Source organism: Notothenia rossii (genome assembly GCF_949606895.1).
Source record: "Notothenia rossii genome assembly, chromosome: 5".
NCBI classification, from domain to species: Eukaryota; Metazoa; Chordata; class Actinopteri; order Perciformes; family Nototheniidae; genus Notothenia; species Notothenia rossii.
The window spans coordinates 52,409,180-52,435,761 of record NC_136903.1 but is presented as its reverse complement, the minus strand read 5'-3'; the positions used below and the strand labels follow the sequence as shown (position 1 = coordinate 52,435,761).

General features: G+C 40.9%; 1 protein-coding gene across 3 annotated transcripts in view; it reads right to left on the bottom strand.

Moving 5' to 3' along the window:
- LOC307039302 (copine-9-like) overlaps positions 1–25,641 on the bottom strand; it is a 313,745-nt gene extending 288,104 nt beyond the window's left edge. For all 3 annotated transcript variants that reach the window (XM_079681211.1, XM_079681212.1, XM_079681213.1), the window contains exon 1: positions 25,430–25,641. In XM_079681211.1, coding sequence (XP_079537337.1) covers positions 25,430–25,506 — 77 coding nt within the window. In that variant the 5' untranslated portion in view covers positions 25,507–25,641. The remainder of the gene's footprint in view (positions 1–25,429) is intronic.
- Positions 25,642–26,582: the final 941 nt, after the last annotated feature.

Genomic DNA, 26,582 nt, shown 5'->3' with positions numbered 1-26,582 from the left:
TTTTGAAAATGTATTTTCAGGCCTCTGTGCAAGGCTTAAGTCTTTTTATCTTTATAGCCACATGGTGTAAAGTAACTAAGTTCATAAACTCAACAAGTACTATACTTGGGCACAATTTTGAGATACTTGTACTTTATTTAAGTATTTCAATGTTTTGCTACTTTGTTCTTCTACTCCACTACAGTTCAGAGGTACATGGTGTACTTTGACTCCACTACATGTATTTAATACCTTTAGTTACTTCACAGATCTGGATTAATTAAGCGAAATATAATCAAGTGTTAAATCAGACTTTAGTTCCACCTGGAGTAAATCCACAAGCTACCCTGCAGTATACAAAGTCATTCAAACTAGCTGCACCTTTAGCAGCTTTGAGAACACTTTCATGATCAATCATTATAAAACATATCATATCTATTATTCTGAAATGGACCAATCTGCACAATGACTACTTTTACTGTCGCTACTTTCACTATATTTTGATGATAATACTTTTCTACTTTTACTTGAGGAACATTTTGAATGCAGGACTTTTACTGTAACAGAGTATTCCTACACTCTGGGACTATTACTTTTACTCAAGTACAAGATCTGAGTACTTCTACTTTTACTCAAGTACAATATATATACTTATACCACCTCTGTTTATAGCCTATGAAAAAAACTATTAGAAATAGAAGGCTAAAGCTAACGTTAGCAGATAGTGACAATGTATGCTAGCTAGCTAGCTCAACGATTCCTTAAATAATATTGCCACAGAAAAACTTTTCAGTTCACATCACGCTCTGCCGCTCCGACAGGGAGCTCTGCTCTGAACACCTGAACGGCCTGTTCTAACAGCTGTTCACCAGCGGTCCAGTCTGTGCCACAGTGACTCCAGACGCACAGTTAATATTAACGAACGCACCCGTAGGTAATGTAGCTGCAGAAGCTAGACCATCATGTCGGAGCAGCAGAGCCTTATTATACATCCATGAGCAGAGCCGACAGGCAGGAAGACTCGAGCACACAGCTCGTACTTCATTATAATATATAAAAAAAGAACACCATGCGTGTCATGATGGCACATAACAGCTCACGGCCGCAGATTACTCCGGGTCCCAGCCCCCCCCATACCCCAAAAATATTTGTATTGCAGATCTACATGAATCACACAAACGACTTATTTTGGATTCAAAACGGCGAATTTCGCCGAAAGGTGACAAGTTTGCATCACTGAACATAGACAGAGCACAACTGAAACATAACATCTGAAACGATGTAACAACATTATACACTTGTGGGGATGCAGCTTGGGATGTGAGGAGTGAGGGACACGGCTTAGAACGGGCGTGTCGCCTGGCAGGACAGGAGAGTGTGTGCACCAGTCTGCCTTGATCTATGAATTCATGTCCGTGACACTCACGGCTGCCCACAGCTGTTTTATAGAAGGAAATTCCTTCACTTCATGAAAGTATTTTAACCACACACACCTCTACACATACATGACGGGTGTTATTTTCCCCATAACGAACAAGTCGCTGCAAATTATCCCGCTTATTACACGGCCAAATTCTCAACAAAGTAACGACATGACTCCCAATATTAATTGAAATGCTTTTATGGATTTAGAAAATGTTTTTATTGATTTAAAAAATAGTTGTATGTATTGATTTAAAAAAATAGTTGTATGTATTGATTTAAAAAATAGTTGTATGTATTGATTTAAATTGACATGCATCCGCTAAGAAAAATAGTCCGTTGTTACAGTTTTTTAAACAGTCTGAATGAAACGGCAGCTCTCAGCTGTGTATTTACACAACTAATGGCCCATCAACCACAGCTCTCTCCCCCCCTCCCCCCTTGATCTTTCTTCTCCAGCAGCTAAATTAACGGTAGGTTACTCTGAGTGACAAGCTTACAGTTAGACACAACACTGTCATTGCAAGTGACCCTCAGTTAGTTTACTTTTATGTTCAACTGCTAAATTCGTTACTGATAAAAAAGGGCTTCTACTGTACCTAATTACCTTAACACTAGAACCGCCAGAGGTTTTTGTATAGGCCTACCTAAACCTGTTAAATCCCGCTCTTAGAATGCAATTTTTAACAACTTAGGGTGCTACATAACATACTTTCAGGAAAAGTCAGGGACTGGGGGACTTTAATATTTTATTGAAAAAAAGTTACATTGCACACACACAACACACATCACACAAATTGACCCGATTGGCGGTTCTAGTATTAAATAAACTCACTAATTAATGAAACCAGTTCAATACGCATTATTCTTATTCTTATCATTCTTTATGAGCGCAGAAATAGTCTTAAAATCAGATCTGTTTTTTAAATGAAATCTGACGGCAGGCAGTTAGCTCTGATCACCTATGACAAAGGCGCCGCACCTAATCGCTGGCCATTCAGCCACAGACACTGTTCGAAATGGGGGGGAGCTAGGAGGAGCTTGGCTCCCCCGAAGAGGGAGGGAGCTCCCCTGAAGGCTGACTTTGAGATAAATAGGGGGAGCCCAAAACAGTCGTGCATATTTGTGTCACACAGATTAGAAATGTTGAGTTTCTGTAAATAACAGTTCTTGAAATAAATAATAGTTATTGTTCATTACAGTTTCTGAATATTTGTTTTATATTTGTGAATATGTCTGGGTGTTGCCATCTGTATGTGGCGGCGCTGCATTCTTACTTACGTTGCTATGATTATGGCGGTGATGCCGGCGCGGTATTTGAAATGTTCATATTGATATTTTTTTAACTCTGGCTGTGTAATAAAAAAATATGGCAAAACGAAAACAGCCAAGCGTCACAGCTTTTGGATTCACAAGCAAAGAAGCGAAGGAGTCTAAAAATGACAACGTGAACGGAAAACAACTTTTAGTTGGCCGGCTGTAAGCGGCGTTAGGGTCGAGTTTGACAGCTCCACACCGAGGGAGAGGCCTGCCGATGCGGAGCCTGAAGAGGCTTCAACAACGGCCACATCCGCCGGCATAGTGACACCGTCTGTATTAGTAGAAGAGTGTTTTTATAGCAATTGATCGCATCCGCGCTGCTGCGCCAGTCAACAGAGCGTGCGTGTGACATATTTAGTAGCAGGATGTGCTCTGAAAAATAGGGCTCCCCGAAAGCAAATGGGTAATTCGAAAACTGACAGAGCTCCCTCTATACAATTCAAACTGTAGAAGGTGTGAAAGCACCTATTGTTTTAAATAATGGTCGGAATGTGACCTGTGAGCCTTCTGAATTACCGTGGGACAGCACATTCTAAACTAAAATGTTCAATCAATAAAGTAACATCTTATCTTATCTTAATAATATCTTCATATTAATAATAATAATAAATCATACAGTATGTGTCCGAAAGGGAGCAAGGGAGCAGGAGGAAGCAAACACAAAAATATACTGCATATTATAGCAAACGATTGTAAAGGTTAAAGTATGAGCATAACAAATAAAGAAGTGTAATGTAAACATTTACATTATAATTATGATTATTTAATATATAAAGACTATATATTATTGAATTACAAGATTAGATATACTTTAGTTGATCTAAAATATTGATGTGTTAAAATGCTCTTCAAAACACAACTGAAAGTCCATGAAACTTGTCTTTCTGTATTTGTGAGTGAAGCGCCATCTCCTGGTTAAAACCTGAAATTGAAAATCTGGCAACGCCCTCTTGGAAAATAGTGGGAGGGCTTAACATTCCTCTATACTGGTCTTTGGCTGGTGGTAGGCAGGAAGCTGTAAGCTGGAGTCCGAAATTCAGTGCTCCATCTGTAGTAATCACATTACCTGAGCCCTTGAGTTGCCTAGAGCAAAATAGTTACAGCATATATTTATTGATTTTAATGTTAACAGATCATTGATGCAATAACATTTGGACCCAATTTACCTGACATGACGCATGGAATAAAACATGGGCGTAGGAAGCATCCTCAATGTGGGTGAGACAATTTAACATGGGGTGTGGACAGGTGGTGGACCTCACCTCCTCCAGGGGGTTCCGGGGGCATTCTCATTTTTTTTTAAATGTTGAAGTTAAATGCATCAGGGAGTGGCCGGCGCACTTACAAATGTGGGCCGGTAGGATTTAGGCCGGTAGGATTTTTTTGGCCTTCCGGCCCACGCACAGCACCGGCCTACCGGGAAAACTCCCGGTATTCCCAATGGCCAGTCCGCCCCTGGGTGTAACGGTTCACAAACATTTCGGTATGTACCTCGGTTTTTAGGTCACGGTTCAGTACGTTATCGGTACAGCAGGAAGAATTATCACAAAACATACTTTTTTTTTCTTTTTTTTTTTTATTATCATTAAACTGTGAATAATGTACTCACTCAAATAAATACAAAATATTATAAAATAAACATTAAGGTGCAGCGTTTCGATGAACTGAAATAATCTGTATTTGAACTTTACTGTAGGCTACTAGTACTCACAAAACATAATCTATTAGTTTTGGGTTTTTAATTATTATTAAACTGTGAATATTCACTCAAATAAATACAAAATATAATACAATAAACATTAAGGAGCAGCATTTCGATGAACTGAAATAATCTGTATTTGAACTATACTGTGTTATGACCCTGGGTTGTAAGGTCATTTGTGTGTGCATTTTTCCCTCCTCCTGTGTCTGTGAGTGTGTCTGTGTGTGTGTGAGAGTAAGCAGGTGGTGCCCGTTAGCTGATTAGCTACCTTCAACCTGCTGATTGGTCCACCTGAAGAAGAAGGGAGCATTTAGGCAAGGCAAGGCAAGGTAAGGCAAGGCAATTTTATTTTTTTATTTAAGCTGCAGCCATGCAGTTCCTCGGTCGCTCTCTCCGACTACACTTCTCCTACTCCCAACACAACTTTGTGTTGCGATGTCTGTCCTTTTATGCTGAGTGCTTAGTTATACTGTATGCCGGTCATTCTCTTGTGTTGTGAGACTGTGTTAGAAAAGCGACTAAACCTATCTGTGTAGACACACTTAATGTTTTTCTTAGGAGTGCAAAACCCTTTTCTTTTGGAATATTCGTTTTCTCCTGTTTTTGCATTAGAGTAGGTAAGATTTTGGTAAATTTATTTTTCTCATTTGTTAGTTAAGATTTTTGTGTTAAAAGGTTTTCTTTGTTTTGTGGTTTTGCTACTCCTGTGTGTAATTTAATTTTGGGTAATTACATCTATCAAACGCTTTCTCTGTTTTGGCGTCCATGTTCTTGGGAGTGGGAAAAGTGGGGAGAGTGCATTTTATGCTGCGCCTAGGTTCCCCTAGGTCTGGGCGTAACAACTGTACTAGTACCTAAGCAGCCAGTTTGACATTGTGTCATTGTATTTTCATGTTTTTTTAAAGAAAAATTAACTTGTTAACACATTGCTTGTCGAAAGGGCAGATCTGCTGGCACTAACAATGTCTTCTGCTCTGGAGAGCACCCTCTTACTAGGGACAGAGGTAGCAGATACAGCCAGGTAGCGCTTTGCTAACATGGCAACATAAGGATATTTGGCGTTTGTTATAGCTTTGGCTCAGTCTGAACTTTTTGCGAGTGGTGGAGGCTTAAATGCTAGCAGGAGTTGGGTTTGCACGGCCGTAATGGCCCGTCCACACAGCGGCGTGCGTTGAAAGTTTCACCATTCACTTGAATGGGGTGACGTCACTTTTCGCCGAACTGCATTGTGGGAAGCGTAGCGGAGCTTTGCTGGCGTGGCTGGCTGCAAAAGTTGAGAAATGTTCAACTTTTGAAGCTTCTGAAGCTTCGGTGGAAGCATCAGCCAATCAAATCCCGTTTATGCAAATCTGCCAGTACAGGCGCTAGCCAATCAAACCGCGTGTATGCTGGGAGAGACACACCGCAGGTCATTTCCTCATATTCCAAAAAATGGAGGAGAAATTAATCATAGCGGTAGGGAATCACCCGGTCTTGTACGATCTGTCCCTGTTCACCTACCGGGATACAAACCGGAGGAGCCAGGCATGGAGGGAGGTGGCAGAGATAGTGGGTGAAACTGGTAGGTTTTAACTATGGTTTTCACCTGTTTGGGGAGTTTATATCCAGTTTACTTCGTAAACTGTATGTTGGGGGCGGGAGATTCATGTGATTGGTTGTTGGTCGCGTTGCTCGCGAGAACTGTGTCACTGTGTGGACGGGCCGTTAGTCATTTCTCTTTTGGTACCGGTGATATTCACGTTCGGGTGATGCCTTTTCAAATGAGTGTGCAAGTTTGATGTATTGCCAGCCGCGTAACCAATTTCAGTTGAACAATGCCGACAAACAGCTTTGGTTCGGTCTACCTGTCTTTGTCCGTCATCCTTGTACGTAACTGCGAAACCAAAATGTTCCCAAACCGGAGACTTCAATGATGCTGGAGGATTTTCGAGCTCAACTTTATCTGCGCTCGCCATTTCGACAGTTCCTCAAATTACTGACTAAATTTGAACGCATACCTGTGACCAGCTCTCATAGTATGCCTCTTGTCCAATGAAATGACTTGGTCGCTCTATGACGCGTTGAACCCAATATGAGCAAATGACTCTGAATGCTGCGACGCAGCACCTGAGATTACTTCTAAAAAGTTGTTCACGTTCTCAATTTTTTACGTTTAACGTTTACCGTACACACGTGTACCGAACCGATGGGCCCATACCGAAAAATGTCGGTACGGGTACGTATACCGTTACACCCCAGTGTATATTAATTGTGCAAAAAAGGAATTTCAAGAATGTGAAAAACGTTTTTTCGTGGGAGGAATAGTCCTATTCTTTTTTCCCATGACAGTTTTTTGGTTGCTAGAATGTTATGCTTGTTATAACAATTCGAGCCAATGTGTTTAATATTTTTTGACATTTGCGCTTGGGGGGGCAAACCTTTTTTACTGACGTCAGTACACAGTCCCAACTATTGCGTGGGGTGCTACGGATACAGTAGCAATAAAGCCAGCGTTCACCGCACTGAGTATGAATTTTCCACATACGAACACAACTCGTCCCGTCATGCACGTCTCATGCCCGCCATACACACACACTCATATGGAAGGGGCGGTCTCTCCCCCCAACAACAGTGCATTACATAAATGTAAAACTTATCATAAATGTGCACATCTCATGGGCGTAGGAAGCATCCTGAATGTGGGGGGGACATTTTTAACGGGGGGTTAGGGGATCCCCCCCACGAAGAATTTTTTTTTTTTGATTTCCTGTATTCTGGTGCATTTTAACAGGTGGTTTGATACTTTTATGTGGCTATACTAGCATGAGGAAAATGACGGGTACATTTTGTAATTTCATCCAGTAGTAAAGAAAGGAAACATATTTGATTATTAATTCAGAGCCGTCTTTGAATGAATAAAAAGCAGTTTAAATGCCCATTTTTTGTACATTTATATACAACAATACATACAGATGTAGCACTGAATTTCAGACTCCAGTTTACAGCTTCCTGCCTACGACCTGCCAAAGACCAGTATAGAGGAATGTTAAGCCCTCCCACTATTTTCCAAGAGGGCGTTGCCAGATTTTCAATTTCAGGTTTTAACCAGGAGATGGCGCTTCATTCACAAATACAGAAAGACAAGTTTCATGGACTTTCAGTTGTGTTTTGAAGAGCATTTGAACACATCAATATTTTAGATCAACTAAAGTATATCTAATCTTGTAATTCAATAATATATAGTCTTTCTATATTAAATAATCATAATGTAAATGTTTACATTACACTTCTTTATTTGTTATGCTCATACTTTAACCTTTACAATCGTTTGCTATAATATGCAGTATATTTTTGTGTTTGCTTCCTCCTGCTCCCTTTCGGACAAATACTGTATGATTTATTATTATTATTAATATGAAGATATTATTAAGATAAGATAAGATGTTACTTTATTGATTGAACATTTTAGTTTAGAATGTGCTGTCCCACGGTAATTCAGAAGGCTCACAGGTCACATTCCGACAATTATTTAAAACAATAGGTGCTTTCACAGCGTCGACAGTTTGATTTGTATAGAGGGAGCTCTGTCAGTTTTCGAATTACTCATTTGCTTTCAGGGAGCCCTATTTTTCAGAGCACATCCTGCTACTAAATATGTCACACGCATGCTCTGTTGACTGGCGCAGCAGCGCGGATGCGATCAATTGCTATAAAAACACTCTTCTACTAATACAGACGGTGTCACTATGCCGGCGGATGTGGCCGTTGTTGAAGCCTCTTCAGGCTCCGCATCGGCAGGCCTCTCCCTCGGTGTGGAGCTGTCAAACTCGACCCTAACGCCACTTACAGCCGGCCAACTAAAAGTTGTTTTCCGTTCACGTTGTCATTTTTAGACTCCTTCGCTTCTTTGCTTGTGAATCCAAAAGCTGTGACGCTTGGCTGTTTTCGTTTTGCCATATTTTTTTATTACACAGCCAGAGTTAAAAAAATATCAATATGAACATTTCAAATACCGCGCCGGCATCACCGCCATAACCATAGCAACGTAAGTAAGAATGCAGCGCCGCCACGTACAGATGGCAACACCCAGACATATTCACAAATATAAAACAAATATTCAGAAACTGTAATGAACAATAACTATTATTTATTTCAAGAACTGTTATTTACAGAAACTCAACATTTCTAATCTGTGTGACACAAATATGCACGATTGTTTTGGGCTCCCCCTATTTATCTCAAAGTCAGCCTACAGGGGAGCTCCCTCCCTCTTCGGGGGAGCCAAGCTCCCCTAGCTCCCCCCCATTTCGAACAGTGTCTGTGGCTGAATGCGATTAGGTGCGGCGCATTTATCATAGGTGATCAGAGCTAACTGCCTGCCGTCAGATTTCATTTAAAAAACAGATCTGATTTTAAGACTATTTCTGCGCTCATAAAGAATGATAAGAATAAGAATAATGCGTATTGAACTGGTTTCATTAATTAGTGAGTTTATTTAACACTAGAACTGCCAATCGGGTCAATTTGTGTGATGTGTACTGTGTGTGTGCAATGTAAAAAAATTTCAATAAAATATTAAAGTCTCCCAGTCCGTGACTTTTCCTGAAAGTGTGTTATGTAGCACCTTATGTTGTTAAAAATTGCATTCTAATAGCGGGATTTGACGGGTTTAGGTAGGCCTATACAAAAACCTCTGACGGTTCTAGTGTTAAGGTAATTAGGTACAGTAGAAGCCCTTTTTTATCAGTAACGAATTTAGCAGTTGAACATAAAAGTCAACTAACTGAGAGTCACTTGCAATGACAGTGTTCTGTCTAACTGTAAGCTTGTCACTCAGAGTAACCTACCGTTAATTTAGCTGCTGGAGAAGAAATATCAAGGGGGGAGGGGGGGAGAGAGCTGTGGTTGATGGGCCATTAGTTTTGTAAATACACAGCTGAGAGCTGCCGTTTCATTCAGACTGTTTAAAAAACTGTAACAATGGACTATTTTCTTAACTATTTTTTAAATCAATAAAAACATTTTCTAAATCCATAAAAGCATTTAAATTAATATTGGAAGTCATGTCGTTACTTTGTTGAGAATGTGGCCGTGTAATAAGCGGGATAATTTGCAGCGACTTGTTCCTTATGGGGAAAATAACACCCGTCATGTGTGTGTAGAGGTGTGTGTGGTTAAAACACTTTCATGAAGTGAAGGAATTTCCTTCTATAAAACAGCTGTGGGCAGCAGTGAGTGTCACGGACATGAATTCATAGATCAAGGCAGACTGGTGCACACACTCACACACTCTCCTGTCCTGCCAGGCGACACGCCCGTTCTAAGCCGTGTCCCTCACTCCTCACATCCCAAGCATCCCCGAAAAGTGTATTATGTTGTTACATCTCAGATGTTATGTTTCAGTTGTGCTCTGTCTATGTTCGGTGATGCAAACCTGTCACCTTTCGGCGAAATTCGCCGTTTTGAATCCAAAATAGGTCGTTTGTGTGATTCATGTAGATCTGCAATACAAATATTTTTGGGGTATGGGGGGGGCTGGGACCCGGAGTAATCTGCGGCCGTGAGCTGTTATGTGCCATCATGACACGCATGGTGTTCTTTTTTTATATATTATAATGAAGTGCGAGCTGTGTGCTCCAGTCTTCCTGCCTGTCGGCTCTGCTCATGGATGTATAATAAGGCTCTGCTGCTCCGACATGATGGTCTAGCTTCAGCAGCTACATTACCTACGGGTGCGTTCGTTAATATTAACTGTGCGTCCGGAGTCACTGTGGCACAGACTGGACCGCTGGTGAACAGCTGTTAGAACGGGCCGTTCAGGTGTTCAGAGCAGAGCTCCCTGTCGGAGCGGCAGAGCGTGATGTGAACTGAAAAGTTTTTCTGTGGCAATATTATTTAAGGAATCGTTGAGCTAGCTAGCTAGCATACATTGTCACTATCTGCTAACGTTAGCTTTAGCCTTCTATTTCTAATAGTTTTTTTCATAGGCTATAAACAGAGGTGGTATAAGTATATATATATATTGTACTTGAGTACAAGTAGAAGTACTCAGATCTTGTACTTGAGTAAAAGTAAAAGTACTCAGGTCTTGTACTTGAGTAAAAGTAGAAGTACTCAGATCTTGTACTTGAGTAAAAGTAGAAGTACTCAGGTCTTGTACTTGAGTAAAAGTAGAAGTACTCAGATCTTGTACTTGAGTAAAAGTAGAAGCACACAGATCTTGTACTAGAGTAAAAGTAGAAGTACTCAAATCTTGTACTTGAGTAAAAGTAGAAGTACTCAGGTCTTGTACTTGAGTAAAAGTAGAAGCACACAGATCTTGTACTTGAGTAAAAGTAGAAGTACTCAGGTCTTGTACTTGAGTAAAAGTAGAAGTACTCAGATCTTGTACTTGAGTAAAAGTAGAAGCACATAGATCTTGTACTAGAGTAAAAGTAGAAGTACTCAAATCTTGTACTTGAGTAAAAGTAGAAGCACACAGATCTTGTACTAGAGTAAAAGTAGAAGTACTCAAATCTTGTACTTGAGTAAAAGTAGAAGCACACAGATCTTGTACTAGAGTAAAAGTAGAAGTACTCAAATCTTGTAATATAGTAAAAGTAGAAGTACTCAGGTCTTGTACTTGAGTAAAAGTAGAAGCACACAGATCTTGTACTTGAGTAAAAGTAATAGTCCCAGAGTGTAGGAATACTCTGTTACAGTAAAAGTCCTGCATTCAAAATGTTCCTCAAGTAAAAGCAGAAAAGTATTATCATCAAAATATAGTGAAAGTAGCGACAGTAAAAGTAGTCATTGTGCAGATTGGTCCATTTCAGAATAATAGATATGATATGTTTTATAATGATTGATCATGAAAGTGTTCTCAAAGCTGCTAAAGGTGCAGCTAGTTTGAATGACTTTGTATACTGCAGGGTAGCTTGTGGATTTACTCCAGGTGGAACTAAAGTGTGATTTAACACTTGATTATATTTCACTTAATTAATCCAGATCTGTGAAGTAACTAAAGGTATTAAATACATGTAGTGGAGTCAAAGTACACCATGTACCTCTGAACTGTAGTGGAGTAGAAGAACAAAGTAGCAAAACATTGAAATACTTAAATAAAGTACAAGTATCTCAAAATTGTGCGCAAGTATAGTACTTGTTGAGTTTATGAACTTAGTTACTTTACACCATGTGGCTATAAAGATAAAAAGACTTAAGCCTTGCACAGAGGCACGAAAATACATTTTCAAAATGCTCAACAGTGCTGCCAAAATTATAAACTGACTGCTACACAATTTAAAATAAATGCTTTTATATATTTCTATTAGATGTGACTCTTTGGCGTTTCTGTTATTATTAACACTGCTGCTTTAGTTGTTCTGACGGCTAAAATCCTCTGTCATTCCGTGGGGTGGGGGAGCCGGGGGCTCGGATCCTTGTCACCTTTTTCATACCTGATGAGTTTGCATCCCTGTATGTTAAAAAGCCTCAGTCACCTTAATTCATGTAATAAAAACATCTCAGGTCAGTAACACTCAAAGCTAAATGTGCAATACCATGTTCAGCTATGTTTCTATTTATAATGTTATTGTTGTTACATCAGAAGATGTACATTTTGAAATGATTTCTTAACTTACAGTAGGCTATTTTTTACAATGTGTGTTGGAAGGATTTATTCAATTACAATAAATATTGTCATTGTTGAAGGCTTTTAGAGAAGGGTGAACTATAAGCCTGAATTACATAACATTTTATCCCTAAAAACATAAAAGCCACAATAAATGAATCACAATTATTCTAGTTATTTTTACCTCCCGTATTGCTTTCAACCCACCAGCTTTTATGGTGTTGTTACGTCACTAACTGTAAGCTTGTCACATACAGTCTATGGTCACTCAGAGTAACCTACTGTTAATTTAGCTGCTGGAGAAGAAAGATCAGGGGGGGAGGGGGGGAGACAGCTGTGGTTGATGGGCCATTAGTTGTGTAAATACACAGCTGAGAGCTGCCGTTTCATTCAGACTGTTTAAAAAACGGTAACAACGGACTATTTTTCTTAGCGGATGCATGTCAATTTAAATCAATACATACAACTATTTTTTAAATCAATAAAAACATTTTCTAAATCCATAAAAGCATTTCAATTAATATTGGGAGTCATGTCGTTACTTTGTTGAGAATGTGGCCATGTAATAAGCGGGATAATTTGCAGCGACTTGTTCCTTATGGGGAAAATAACACCCTTCATCCAGATGAGGATCTCTCCGCTACACTTTGGGATCCTGATCGACCGACGAAGCTCCATTAAAATATACATATTTTTGGTGAATTACTGACTTTAGGCACGTTAATAACGTTTTAATGAAGTTGAATACAGTATATTCATATGTGTCAGTGATTTCATGTCAATTCGGTGAATATAAACATAAATGATCGTGGTGAAGATGATGATTAAATTAGGATTAAAAATCGAGAGCCGGGCTGCATTTCCTCCCGTTCGTTTTTTTCGAATAACAAAATTATTTTGTTAAATAACAACATGGTGATGTTTTGTAAATGATAACATGTCTCTTATTTAGCACAGTAGTATGATATCCGTGACATATGGATCTTAACAAAGTTCCGCTGTACATCCAGCATACTGTATCTCACTTTATTTCACATGAGCTCCAGTGTGGAACCCCACTGCACCCCCTGGTGGATCAATGATCCATTGCAGCTGGCTTCATTATAATTACATTTATCTATCACGGGGGCGGTCTCAAGCCAAGCTGGAGGTTTTCCCTTGAGCGAGGGCAGATCACGTACCAATCACGGCCCTCGCGTTTCAAACTGTCTGAAATGAATCGCTACATCTGTATTTGTGAGTGCATTGAGAGATATTGTTGTGGAGAGTCATTTATATGTAAATCGCAAAATACATTTGTGAATCCTTCTGTGAGCATTTATTAATATTGAGACTGATCTGACTCCATACAGATGTTAAGTTCACCTAGGAATGGTATCATGGACTTAAATGTTCAAATAAATGCTGCTCTTCTGTCTATATTGGTCATATGATGCCCCTTGACTGAAATGTTTCCTGTTCAATATCCCCACTGATTTCCTTAAAATTCTGGGATGAGAGTCCACATCACAATTTACTCTAAACTGTCATTTCCCTTTCATCACTCACCTCAGCAATGGACCTCTCTCCACTGTCCCTGTGTTCTGCCTCTGACTCACTCCCAAGCGCCTAGATGTCAAGAGAGGTGGTGAAGTGATCATTATTTATTGAGCAGTATACTCTTTCACATTGGATCATAACAAGTCAAACTGAATGTAAATACAACTGACTCTAAAGTAAGTCCCAGTCTGTGACATTGGACATTTTGAAGACTCAAAGTCCCAAGCAGTAGAATATTAGCTAGTCTATGTAATGTGCACAGAAAATAAATAGTTAACTGAATACTGGGATGGAAATTGCCTATAAGCACTCAGTAAAACATAAACAGACACAAAAAGCTTCTGAATGATAAGAAGTATAATTAAAACATAATGCACATTCTCATTTTGAGAGAGAATACCTTAAAGAACTCAGAAAATAATCTCTTATCGAACTGAGGCTCCAGTAAAACACACTGACATGGACATGGACATCATGGTGTTTACATGAGCACAGAGAGATCGTGTTATTCATGTTCCCTGTTTACATGATAAATACTAGTAACCTGGCATTTCGACGCCTTTTCTCATCTAAACTATTCAGTATTTGTATCTCTCTATCATGAAAGTCCTCTCAAGAAGTGAGACGTTTTTGCCGCCGCCGTCGCCATCACTGTTAACTGATTAACCTGTACAGCTGAAGACTTACTTTCCTCTTCTTTGAAAAAAATGTTCTTATGTCCATGTTGTCTGGGGAAGAAAACATATCAAACCAAGAGATCGTCAGCTTTGATTTTAGCTGTATTAACCATGTCCTGAACATTTGGTGTGTGTGCCTTACCTCTGCTACCGGCATCGCTTCATACAACAGGTCTGGGCTGTCCAACTATGACAACACTCCTTGAACATGCGTGCGCTATGGGAGAATCTGCCTCGGTACAAAGTAGCAGTGAAAACATGGTACAGAGTTTAATTGATTTGGGCATTCTCTCAATAAGCAAGTGGAATGGATTTGATAGTGAAGCACTGACACAGTTCTCTACAAAGTGCGGCGAGTGGATAGACCGATTCACGGACTGTCCACATGGTAGAAGTGGGGGGGTCTAAACTAATCATTTCAAAAAGTGGGGGGGACTTGTTCCACCCTCATATAACAGCTGCGACGCACATGGCACATCTTATACTTATTTGATAACTACTATATCCCTTGGTTACTTGAACACGCTACAATATTATTAACCAGTGTCCTACCTTAGTGCAGAAGTAGACGCCTTTTTTACGTTCCGCATGTCCACTATCCCCTCAGGTGACAGCTGTGTGGTTATGTCGTCCTCAATGTGAATAACCGCAAGGGAGAAAAATCTTGTTCCTCCCATCGTTGACCGCAGCCAGTTCCGAATTCTCCTCGTTGTAGAAAAACTTCTCTCAGAGGTGGCAGATCCGATAGGCAGAGTCAGTGCCAACTGGAGCATCTTGTATAGATTTGGATAGCTGTCCTTTTTAACAGTCTTTCGAAGATGCTCAAGTGCAACAGGTACGACAGCAGAGGCTTTAACAAGGTCCATCTCTGCTCCAAGAAGGAGAGGGTGAATTTTGAGCAGCTGTGTGAGGGGTTCAATTCCATGCTCTTGCCAGGTCTATGGACTCAGCCATCTTTGACTCAAATGTACTCATCAATACGAAACCAAAATTAAATTATACCGCCTTTGAAAGCCTTGTTTTTAGTCTTACGCATCCGACCTGGAAAACTTTGCAGCCAATCTTATTTGTTACAGTGTACCGTGCACCAGGTCCTTATTCAGAATTATTATCAGAATTTTCTGAGTTTTTATCAACATTGCTACTTAAAACAGATAAAGTAATTATCGTAGGTGACTTTAATATTCATGTTGAAGACGATAAAAATAGCCTTACTGTTGCATTTAACTCTATATTAGATTCTATTGGATTCCGTCAGAGTGTAAATAAACCAACCCACTGCTATAATCACACTGTCGACCTTGTTCTGATTCAAGGAATTGAAATTAAGCAACTATTAGTCGAACCGCATAATCCTGCTTTATCCGACCATTTCTTGGTAACTTTTGAAGTACTGTTACTAGACTACAAAGCATTAGTCAAAAGCTCCTGCAGCCGAAACCTATCTGTTAGTGCTATAGCCAAATTTAAGGAAGAGATTCCACCAATACTTAACTCGATAGCATGTCTGCATGTAAAGGAGGAAACTTATACAAAATGTACACCACCCCAAATTGATCATGTTGTTGATAGTGCTACAGATGCGCTGTGAATACAATTAGACTCTGTTGCTCCTTTGAAAAAGAAGAAAATAAAACAACATAGATTAGCTCCATGGCATAATGCTGAAACCCGCAAAATAAAGCAAAAGTCGAGACAACTTGAAAGGATATGGCGTTCCACTAAACTTGAAGAATCGCGTTTAATTTGGCATATTACTATCAATGAATATAAGAAAGCACTGCGTAAAGCGAGAGCAGCCTACTACTCTTCATTAATAGATGAGAATAAGAATAATGCATGATTTATTTTCCTCACTGTAGCCAGGCTGACAGAGAGCCACAGCTCGATTGAGCCTTCTATTCCCATAGCACTCAGTAGTAATGATTTGATGTGCTTTTTTAAAGATAAAATTGTTACTCTTAGAAACAAAATTAATTACCTCTTGCCTTTTACCAGTATAGTGTTATCAACAGCTCCCGGAAACGTAAGTTCTAATATTACACTAGATAGTAAATTAGAATTATTTTCAGCCATAAACCTTGAACAATTGAATTCAATGATTTTGTCTTCTAAACCATCAACCTGTATCTTAGACCCGATTCCAACTAAGCTGTTAAAGGAAGTTTTTCCATTAATGAGCACTTCTTTATTAAATATTATGAATATGTCTTTATTATCAGACTATGTTCCACAATCATTTAAAGTAGCCGTGATAAAACCTCTTCTTAAAAAGCACAATCTCGATCCAGAGGTTTTAGCCAACTACAGACCTATTTCTAATTTTCCGTTCCTCTCCAATATTCTTGAGAAAGCAGTCGCAAAACAGTTGTGTGATTACTTAAAAAACAATGATTTATTTGAAGACTTTCAGTCTGGCTTTAGGACACATCATAGCACAGAGACAGCTCTGGTTAAAGTCACAAATGACATTCTAATAGCCTCAGACAAGGGACTTGTCTTGCTCGATCTCAGTGCTGCATTTGATACTATCGACTATGACATCTTATTGCAAAGACTAGAGCACTTAGTTGGCATAAAGGGAACTGCTTTAGGCTGGTTTAGGTACTATCTATCTGAACGCTCTTAGTTTGTGTCTGTCAACGATGAATCTTCCATGCAAACCAAAGTTAGCCATGGAGTGCCACAGGGCTCAGTGCTCGGACATATTTTGTTCACATTATATATGCTTCCGTTAGGCAATATTATAAGGAATCATTCTGTACATTTCCATTGTTATGCGGATGATACTCAACTATACTTATCCATCAAGCCTGATGAAACCAATCATCCAAATAAAATGCAAGACTGCCTCAAGGACTTAAAAACGTGGATGACCTTACATTTTTTGATGATAAACACGGCCAAAACTGAAGTTATTTTACTCGGCCCAAATAATCTACGAAACAAACTACCTAAAGATATACTAACTATGGATGGCATTAATTTGGCCTCCAGTGAGACTGTAAGGAATCTTGGTGTTATATTTGATCAGGATTTATTCTTTATCGCCCACATAAAATCAATCTCAAGGACCGCCTTCTTTCATTTACGTAACATTGCAAAAATCAGGCATATCTTGCCTAAAAACGATGCAGAGACACTAGTCCATGCATTTGTTACTTCAAGGCTGGATTATTGTAACTCCTTATTATCAGGATGTACCAAGAAGTCAGTTAAATCGCTTCAGTTGATTCAAAATGCTGCAGCTCGTTTACTAACCAGAGTTCGGAAAAGGGACCACATTACTCCTCTTCTGGCTGCCTTACGCTGGCTCCCTATAGAACACAGGATAGAATTTAAAATTCTTCTTCTCGTCTACAAAGCCTTTAATGGGCAGGCGCCATCTTACCTTAAAGAACTCATTATACCCTACTGTCCTACTAGGGCATTGCGTTCCAAGAATGCACGGTTGTTGGTTGTTCCTATTTGGGAAGGCTAAGCCTTCCCAAATATTTGTGTCACTGCATCCTGGTCAAATAAAAATAAAATGTATAATGTTTGTGTCTTTGACATTAGCGCTGCTATGCAGCCACCAGTAAACTGTACTACGAAGCCAGTTCAACAGACCCTGGATATGTTTGAGTTATCTTAACTAACCCTAACAAACGAGATCTCGCTAAGCGGTCCTACAACGCTGGTTATCAACTCGGTAAATCAAGCCAGGGTTTCTCTCTTCAGCTGAGAGCGCGTTCATGTGAAAGGGGCGGGGTTAGCAACATTTGACCAATCACAAACAGGGACAAGTGTATTGACAGCGCAGCATCATACTTCATTTATGAAAAGTAAACTAATATTAGACAAATATGAACTTTAAACATCCATTACTTAAACATATAATCCAGGATACAAGCCACATAGTTGCACCTGCAAGGTAAATACATAACAACTTGTTAAAAAATAAATAAACTACTGAGTGTTTGAATGCGTACAACAGTTTTATAATACTGCCCCATCTAAGACACGAGTGGATCTGACTTTAATTACATTTGACTCGAGTTTTTCGTCAACTTAATGTGTTGCTTAAAATAATACGTCTGTATACAGTATGTGACAATGTAAGTGTTGCACGGCCAGATACGGCTCAAGAAGCTAACTCAGATAAGGAAATATTGTGATATTATATGATCGATGATCTGATTGATGATGTGATATCAGTGTGATATGAATGATAAGTGCGACACCTCGTCGTCTTCTCTGCATACTGCAGTTTAAACTGTATTTACTATATCCTGTAATATGACTTGATAGATTTAAACTCCACACACTGAGCTCTGATTGGTCAGCAGGCGGTGCTTTCACTGAGTTGATCTATTTTCTATAGACGCCGAGGGCGCGCAGCGTCAGGTAAAAAAAGTAGCCTTCCCAAACCTGAGCCACGCGCCGCCTATGGTGTCAGTGCCAGAAACAATGCGCTCATGGTATAGATGTGGCGCATTCATCTTAGTTCCTACTCTTTTCCCTCACCCTATCCTAAGGGAGTGCATGTACGCAGACCAGAGTACTGCACGGGTCTGATTTTCAAGACCCGCTCCCGCCCCGCACCCGCAACGTGCAATACCGAACCCGCCCCTCTACCCGCACATATTGCCAATTAGTTCCGCAACCCGACCCAACCCGTCGGCACAGGATCCGCAACCCGACCCGAACCCGCATATATATGAGCAGTGAAAACGTGCAATTATTAACACACGCAGTTGCATATTTGTCTAAAAAAGCGTGGGATGTTGGTTATTTTCTGCATCTAGGATGACACCAAAAGCCTCCCAGATGTTGGATTTCGCTCTTGAGGAAGTGTTATTGAAAATGCTGTATTCTCCGCTAGAGAGCTTCACCTCAGCCATTTCGAATGCGGCGCGCTCAGAAGCAGATTGATGCGCTGCAGAGGTTATGATTATGCGCGGTCCCGCGGGGGAGAGGTCTGAGGATTTAAACATTAAACTAAATTATTATTATTTTAAAATATTTATTATGCAACACCCACGACCCGACCCGCATCATCTTTGTTTTACCCAGAACCGAACCCGGAAAAAAAAGCTTTTAAAAAAATACCACCCGCGAATCACCTTTTTTGCGGGTCACCCGTCGGGTACCCGATGCAGGACTCTGACGTAGACACGTTGTGTCTCTCCACCTCTGTTCCTTACTTCTTACTTGCTGCCCTTTTCCCTCAACCTATCCTAAGGGAGTGCATGTACGTAGACACGTTGTGCCTCTCCACCTCTGTTCCTTACTTCTTACTTGCTACCGTTTTCCCTCAACCTATCCTAAGGGAGTCCATGTACGTAGACACGTTAGTTTTGCTGCTATAGGCTTAGACTGTCGGGGGACACCTTACTTCTTCCTTCTCTCTGTCTGTACCTGTGTACTCTCATGTTCCGAATAACCCAGCTTCCCCCAAATGTCTTTTTGGTGTCTATCTACGCTGGGATCCTGAGTCCTGGATCCTGTATCCTGAGTCCTGGATCCTAAGTCCTGGATCCGGATTCCTGGATCCTGATTCCTGGATTTGAGTCCTGGATTTCGAGTTGTTACTGAACCTGTCACTATGGTCCTGCCTGACTCTCATCATACTACTTCCCTGATGGCTCCCACAGGATTGTTGACATCCTCGTAGATTCATCTTCTTATTATAGACACATGCGTTTCCAAACATTTGGTCTACCTATGTTGTAAATGTATTATCTCTTCGATTTGCGAACGGCATCTATTGCACGTCTGTCCGTCCTGGGAGAGGGATCCCTCCTCAGTTGCTCTCCCTGAGGTTTCTCCCATTTTCCCCTTTAAACTGTGGGGTTTTCTCCGGAAGTTTTTCCTTGTACGATGTGAGGGTCTAAGGACAGAGGGTGTCGTATTGTCATACTGATATTCTGTACAAACTGTGAAGTCCACTGAGAAAAATGTAACATTTGTTATATTGGGCTATATAAATAAACATTGATTGATTGATCCCGTGAATCGTCTGTCTAGTTCGTTGATGAGGGTGTCAAGCACAGAGAGATATAGGTGCTGCTGAAATCCAGCTTTATCACGCTGTGACCTTTGTGCACCACTTTCATCGGTTTTTCTTTGACCCAAAGTAGTAGTAGTACAGTAGGTCGGTGGTTTTGTAGCCCGTTTTCTTTTGGGTGCAAGGGGACCCGGAGTCTGACACTCAACATCTGCATCCCCAGGTACTGGCACGTTGTTGTCCCGGCAGAACTGTTTCACTGATCCCCACATATTGCTCCACATATCTGCTTGTCTCTGAGATTTGAAGTGCGCCTTCAGGTTGTCGGTAAGCGCTGCAGCTTCGGAGAGTGTGCAGCTGGAGGACTGTAGGGCCTTGTGCGTAACATGAATCACACGCAGTATGTCTTAAAATACAATAACATGTCATGAAAGACATTCTGGTCATGTGGTCATAAAGGCCACTAGCCTCCACAGACCACTTGTTTTCCCTTGTTGCTAATTTCTCTCAGGCACCCTGTAATTGCAGAGTAGTGAGTTTTAACGGAATTCACCGATCGCCACTTGTACGCCCATCTTGTCTCACATGGCTGTATTATATCAGTTTGTTTCAGATTCAGTGATTTCTGCATTTCAATGACTCGATGATGGTTTGACGGCTCTGCAAATACAGAGTACAGTTTGTCAATGACGTTCAGGAATGTTTTCACGCTGCGGTTGACAGCACAACACTCCACAAGCACCAGATGTAGTTTGTGTGCCAAGCAGTGCACGTACACTGCATATGGCTGGGTCTCTTTGATGCGCTGCTGCACACCAGAAACGTGACCAGACATGACGGAGGCACCATCGTAACTCCGGGCAACAATTGGGATATGTTTCAGTCCACACATCTCAAGTCCTTTGTTTATTGCTTCCACAATCCCAGTCGCGTTGCGAGATGCTGAGCAATCAATAAAACACAAAAAACGCTCCTTGATTTCAAGCTGCTCTGCATATCTTAAACACACTGATAATTGTTCCGTTTTGCAAGACCTGGCCTCATCTGAAATTATAGAAAATAATCCAGTATCCTGCACTTTCTCTACAATTTCTCCACGAACTAAGTTAGCGCATATGTCAATGACTTCGTTCTTGAAATCTGGGCTAGTAGCATTGAAATAGTTGGACTGCATGTTTTTAAAAGCAGAATCATACTTGGAGAAGAAGCCACAAACCTCAAGAAAATCCCCACGCGACTCTGACTCGCTTCCCTCCCGATGCCCACGAAAAGGCAATCCGAGTTTGGACAGCCTCACAATATCAACAATTTTGCACAAATAAGATCTGTTCTTCTCAACAGAATCTTCGTGGCTTTGGAAAAGTTTAGCTGCAATAGATCCAGAAGATGCAGTACCTTTATAGTTATCCCATTTAACCATGCAGTTCAGATGGGCCTGGGAGTGTGCATGTTTCTCCAGTTTGCTGCTTAGTTTTTCCAGTCACTCAGGCCCTTTCTAAAGGAATCCTCCACACCGCTGTCAGTCTGGAAGTGGCGGCATGAAAAACAAAAGACGGCATCCATTCGAGCTGAATTCTAGCCAGGGATAGTTCTTGTAATAGTACATGGAAAATGATTGTTTTGTTTTCCCAATAATTTTTTAGGGGAATTCGGATAAAGTAAACTGCTTGGGAAAGCTGTGTTTTCCCCCAAGATCATCATGACCCACTGACGGCCCCAGCACTGGTGGTCTCCCTGCTGTGTGGTTAATGTTAGCTGGTCCTGCTAATCCAGAGCTCTCCGCTGTGGGGCTAACGTTAACTGGTTTAGCTAATCCAGAGCTGCTCGTTTGCATGTCTGCCACTTCACATTATGACGGCTGCTGGTTGGTAAGGTTAGGCTCAGTCGGTGGCTCTTCTGTTGTTGAAGCTTTGCAAGACGAAATTGGACGTTTGAAAAATCGCCGAATATCCATTACTGCTAATTCTTATTCTTAATCTTTATATATAAAATCTCGCCTAAAATCTCGCCTGGGGCAGCAAATTGGCTAGAACCGGCCCTGGTACTAGGCCTCAAGAGCCTTTCTTGTGCTGACCAGTGTTGGGACTAACGCGACTCAAAGTAACGCGTTACTGTAACGCAACTACTTTTGCGGTAACTAATAGCGTTACTATGTGATGGAACTGAACCGAATCTCCCTGCGGATGTAATTTACAGGAATACAGCGATGTCCTCTCACAGTACCATGGAAAAGTGAAAGTAACCAGAGAGGAGTGATGATTGGTTAACGCGGGGTAACATTTCAGGGTAAGCCAATCAGAGACAGAGTTGGGCGGGTCTTCCCTTGTGGGGTAAATACACACACACGAACACTTGTTAATTCTAACACACACACACACACACACGGCAACGCTCACCACCAGCACACACACACACAATGGCAGATGCAAGTATCAGCGAGAGCATTAGCGCATTTGCAACTTGGAAATATAACCACTATTTTCAATTTGTGGGGATAAAGGACACAAAAAATATTACGGTAAAATGTCAACTGTGTGCAGGACAGAAAGCATTGTCCACATCGAAAAACAGCAATGCCAATCTCCTGAAGCACCTAAGTAATGTAGGCTATATGGGGCTATAAAACTAGTCGCCAAAGACCCCACCGTCTCAACCACCGGCAGTGACCCAGATGGAGCAACATCATCTAAACAGCCAAAAAACAATCTTTTTAAATCGCACTTTTGTGTTTTATTGTTCCACTATTTCATAATGATAATTGCTACAATGACGGGGAGTTGTCTTTTCTCTTACTGTGCCACAGAACAACACAAAAACTTGTATTTGTATTGTTATTATTTTTAAAGTAAAGCAAAGTAACTTGTTACTTTTATAATTTAGTAACTAATTACTTTTTTGAGAGCAGTAACTATAACTATTACTAGTTACGTATTAAAAGTAACTTGCCCAACACTCGTGCAAATTGGCGGGGCGCACTTCGCACGCACTAAAAAAATCCACACGCTCCGCGCTCACATGCCTTAACACCGCTGCTATGACTCCATCCTAGGGGAAACACTGTACACATTAGACACAGTTACAGTTCCTATGATCTTCTCTATCTCCAGACCTCAGTAAACTCACCACTGTTCACATTATATTCAGTGTCCTTCCAGTGGTGGAGCACCCCCCAGGATAACGTTTATGCTACACTTGTAACCAGTGCTTGAATTGGAATAAAAAAGGTGCCGGTACTCTAAATCAGCAACAAGTATTTGGCACAAAGTCATAGTATATCCTATAATGCTGGTGGGTTTGTCTCTTTACTGTATATTTTAGAAAGGCTCACTGTACTTAAACAAAATGACTCAGGGTGCATCTGAGATTAGAGGGGGTGCAGTGGTAAAGTGCTATTTTTATAAGTTGGGAGTGGACCTGACACCCTCTAGTCTAGGGGGGTCCGGGGGCATGCTCCCCCGGGAACATTTTTTTTAAAATATTGAAGTTAGATGCATCCATCTGGTGCACTTTGAGAGCAAAATGAAGAGATATATGGATACCTCTCAACATCCATAATGAAACAACTGTAAACAGATTTACTTTTTCTTTATGGATATAAAAGAAAGTAAAGCTTGACTCTTACTTGCTGGTTAAATGACTCCTCGTCCCTGAGGCCACTACCAGTTTTTTGTGCCATTTTGCTGGATTTATTTGTCAATAGCGTTGCTGCACAAAGTGATAGCCCTCTAGTTTAAATCTACTACCCAAAAAGAAACATATGGAGATGGGTTACTATTTAAAAAAAATTGCAAATCTATTTGGGAACAGTGGGGCCGGGCCTCAAATCCTATAGGGGGGTCCGGGGGCATGCTCCCCCGGTAAGATTTTTTTTTAAATGTTGGACTTAAATGCATCAATCTGGTGCATTTTGAGGGGGAAATAAAGAGACTACACCCATATGAAACAAAAATGTATACATTTAAATAATCATAAAATCACAAGTACATGGCCATAACCAATAACATACAATATCCAATATGAAAAAACATTGAAAGTTGTTTATTTATTTGTTTTTGGTTCATTTATAGTTGTGAGTGTGTCTGGGCTCCTGCATCAGCCTCTCCTGTCTCCCTCCTCTCCCCCCTGCTCCTCTTTGAGGCAACAGCAAAGACTAGTTTTAGCTCTCAACAAGTTTATCTTACCTTTTTTCACCTAGTTAACATTTTGTTTGTATTATTCATGCATATTTTAGTAATCACTACCCCCTCAAATTGAAATATGTGTTTACATAAATGGTGACCGAACCTTTTGAGACCCACTGAGATAACTTAAACTAAGTTAACTATCTAAAGACTCAGAGAGTAATTTACCTCACCAGAGCTGTAGTTATCAGCCTCTCAGTCTCACAGAAAGGACCCTCCCTCCACCTTGTTGTTGAAACAGCTCCTTATATCCGTCACTGCAGCTAGCTAGCACCAGATGCTAACAACAATACACGTAACCGGTGCGCGCGCTTTCTCGCTCGCTCGCGACACACATACACCAACACACACCCTCCCGAGCTTGAATGACACACAGAGACCAATCGAGGGCATTAGTATGATCTGTATGAAAGTTGCAATGTCGGCAGGCCACGTCATGTAGACAGCCAGTCACCCTCTGTGAGGCAGAGTCAGACCCACATTTGCGCTGCGTTGCGTTCACAATATATATGCGTATATTGCCGGCGGCTGAATACCGGCATTTTACTGGGTACTCAGTAAGAAGTGCCGGTACCACATGGGTAAAAATCAGAAGTGCCGGTACTGCGTACCGGTGAGTACCGGCCCAATTCAAGCACTGCTTGTAACGTCAAGCTACCCCACAGCACCCCCAAAAGAAAATCTCTTGCTCCGCCACTGGTCCTTCTTCACAGTGCGAACATGATCCACGCACTGTGATCCCTGAGAGTCTCTCCGGAGCTCTCCAAGACACTCAGAATAGTTGCTGCACCCCCACACACATCGACACCCACAGCACATGCAAATCCCTCCTCAGGATACAGAAGAGTTGCTCCATGCACTTTAAAGAACCAAAACGCTGATTTAAAGCTTCATAGAAAACGCCAGGAAATTACGCACAAGAGTATGATAATCTCACTTATATTATACTTATATTTCACACCAAGCATCCAGGATGTGGGAGTGTGAGATGACAGATGAGTTTTTGCAGGTGTGTGTGAACGCTGTTACCTGCAGGAGACGGTGATCTCTATCTTGGTCGCAGGTACGGTGGAGTTGAGCGGGTCGAAGTCCCCAATTGTCGCCATGACTGAGGCTTTAATCACTTCCTCCAAGTTCTCACTTCTATCACAGTGCGAGTTCTCCTGTGGCCCTGATGGGTTTCATCCAGAGAGAGTCACGGAGACGCGGAGGAAATCTGCTCCGGCTGAAGAAGTGTTCCTGCGGACGGCTGGAGCGCAGCGGAGAGAGAGAGAGAGAGAGAGAGAGAGAGAGAGAGAGAGAGAGAGAGAGAGAGAGAGAGAGAGAGAGAGAGAGAGAGAGAGAGAGAGAGAGAGAGAGAGAGAGAGAGAGAGAGAGAGAGAGAGAGAGAGAGAGAGAGAGAGAGAGAGAGAGAGAGAGAGAGATATCTCCCCTCCTTTCTCCCCATGCATCGGTGGAGGCAGAGACCCTCCAGTAGGTTCGGCTGTCTGGTGGCACATTCTCAACTGTTTACCAGTTCACATGGCCTATCTATAAGAATATCCGTCTGATTTTCAGAATTGTCCTGTTTTAGTTTTGTTGGTTGAAGAAGAGTTCATGAAGAAGATTTTCTCCATTCCTTTTCCACCATCATTAAGATCTGAATACAGACAGCATTGGGTTGAAGGACTCAATAATAATTTGATTTTTTTTCCGCCCCTAATTAATCCCATTTTACAGCACCTAAACATTCTTCAAAAGAGGTTCCCTTTTTCAAACATGTTCGAATGTGATATTGCTAACACATCGCTAACTGTGTAAGCTTGTACTTTGAAGTGAACATAAACGCAAATAATCACATTCAACTACTAGAGAATCTGCTCTCTCAGGTTAGGTCTGTAAAAATCTGTTATACATTTTTATGGTCAGAAAATTCAAATTACAGTTAAAAGTTTAGCATAAACGTTATGCTTTGCCTTGCTGTATGTCTTTTGTGAGGTTGTTGCTCTCACTGTACTGCTCATTGTATTGCTCATTATATTCATAGTGTTGTCTGGCTCTTTGCCCACTCCTGCTTTAAAAGAAGATGTATACGAAATCGAAGCTGTAGCCTATACATAATTCTCTACATGTGTTGTTTCCACATTTGTTTGTTTGAGTGAGAACAACAACCCACCCCTTGGTCCAACATCAATAGAAGCAC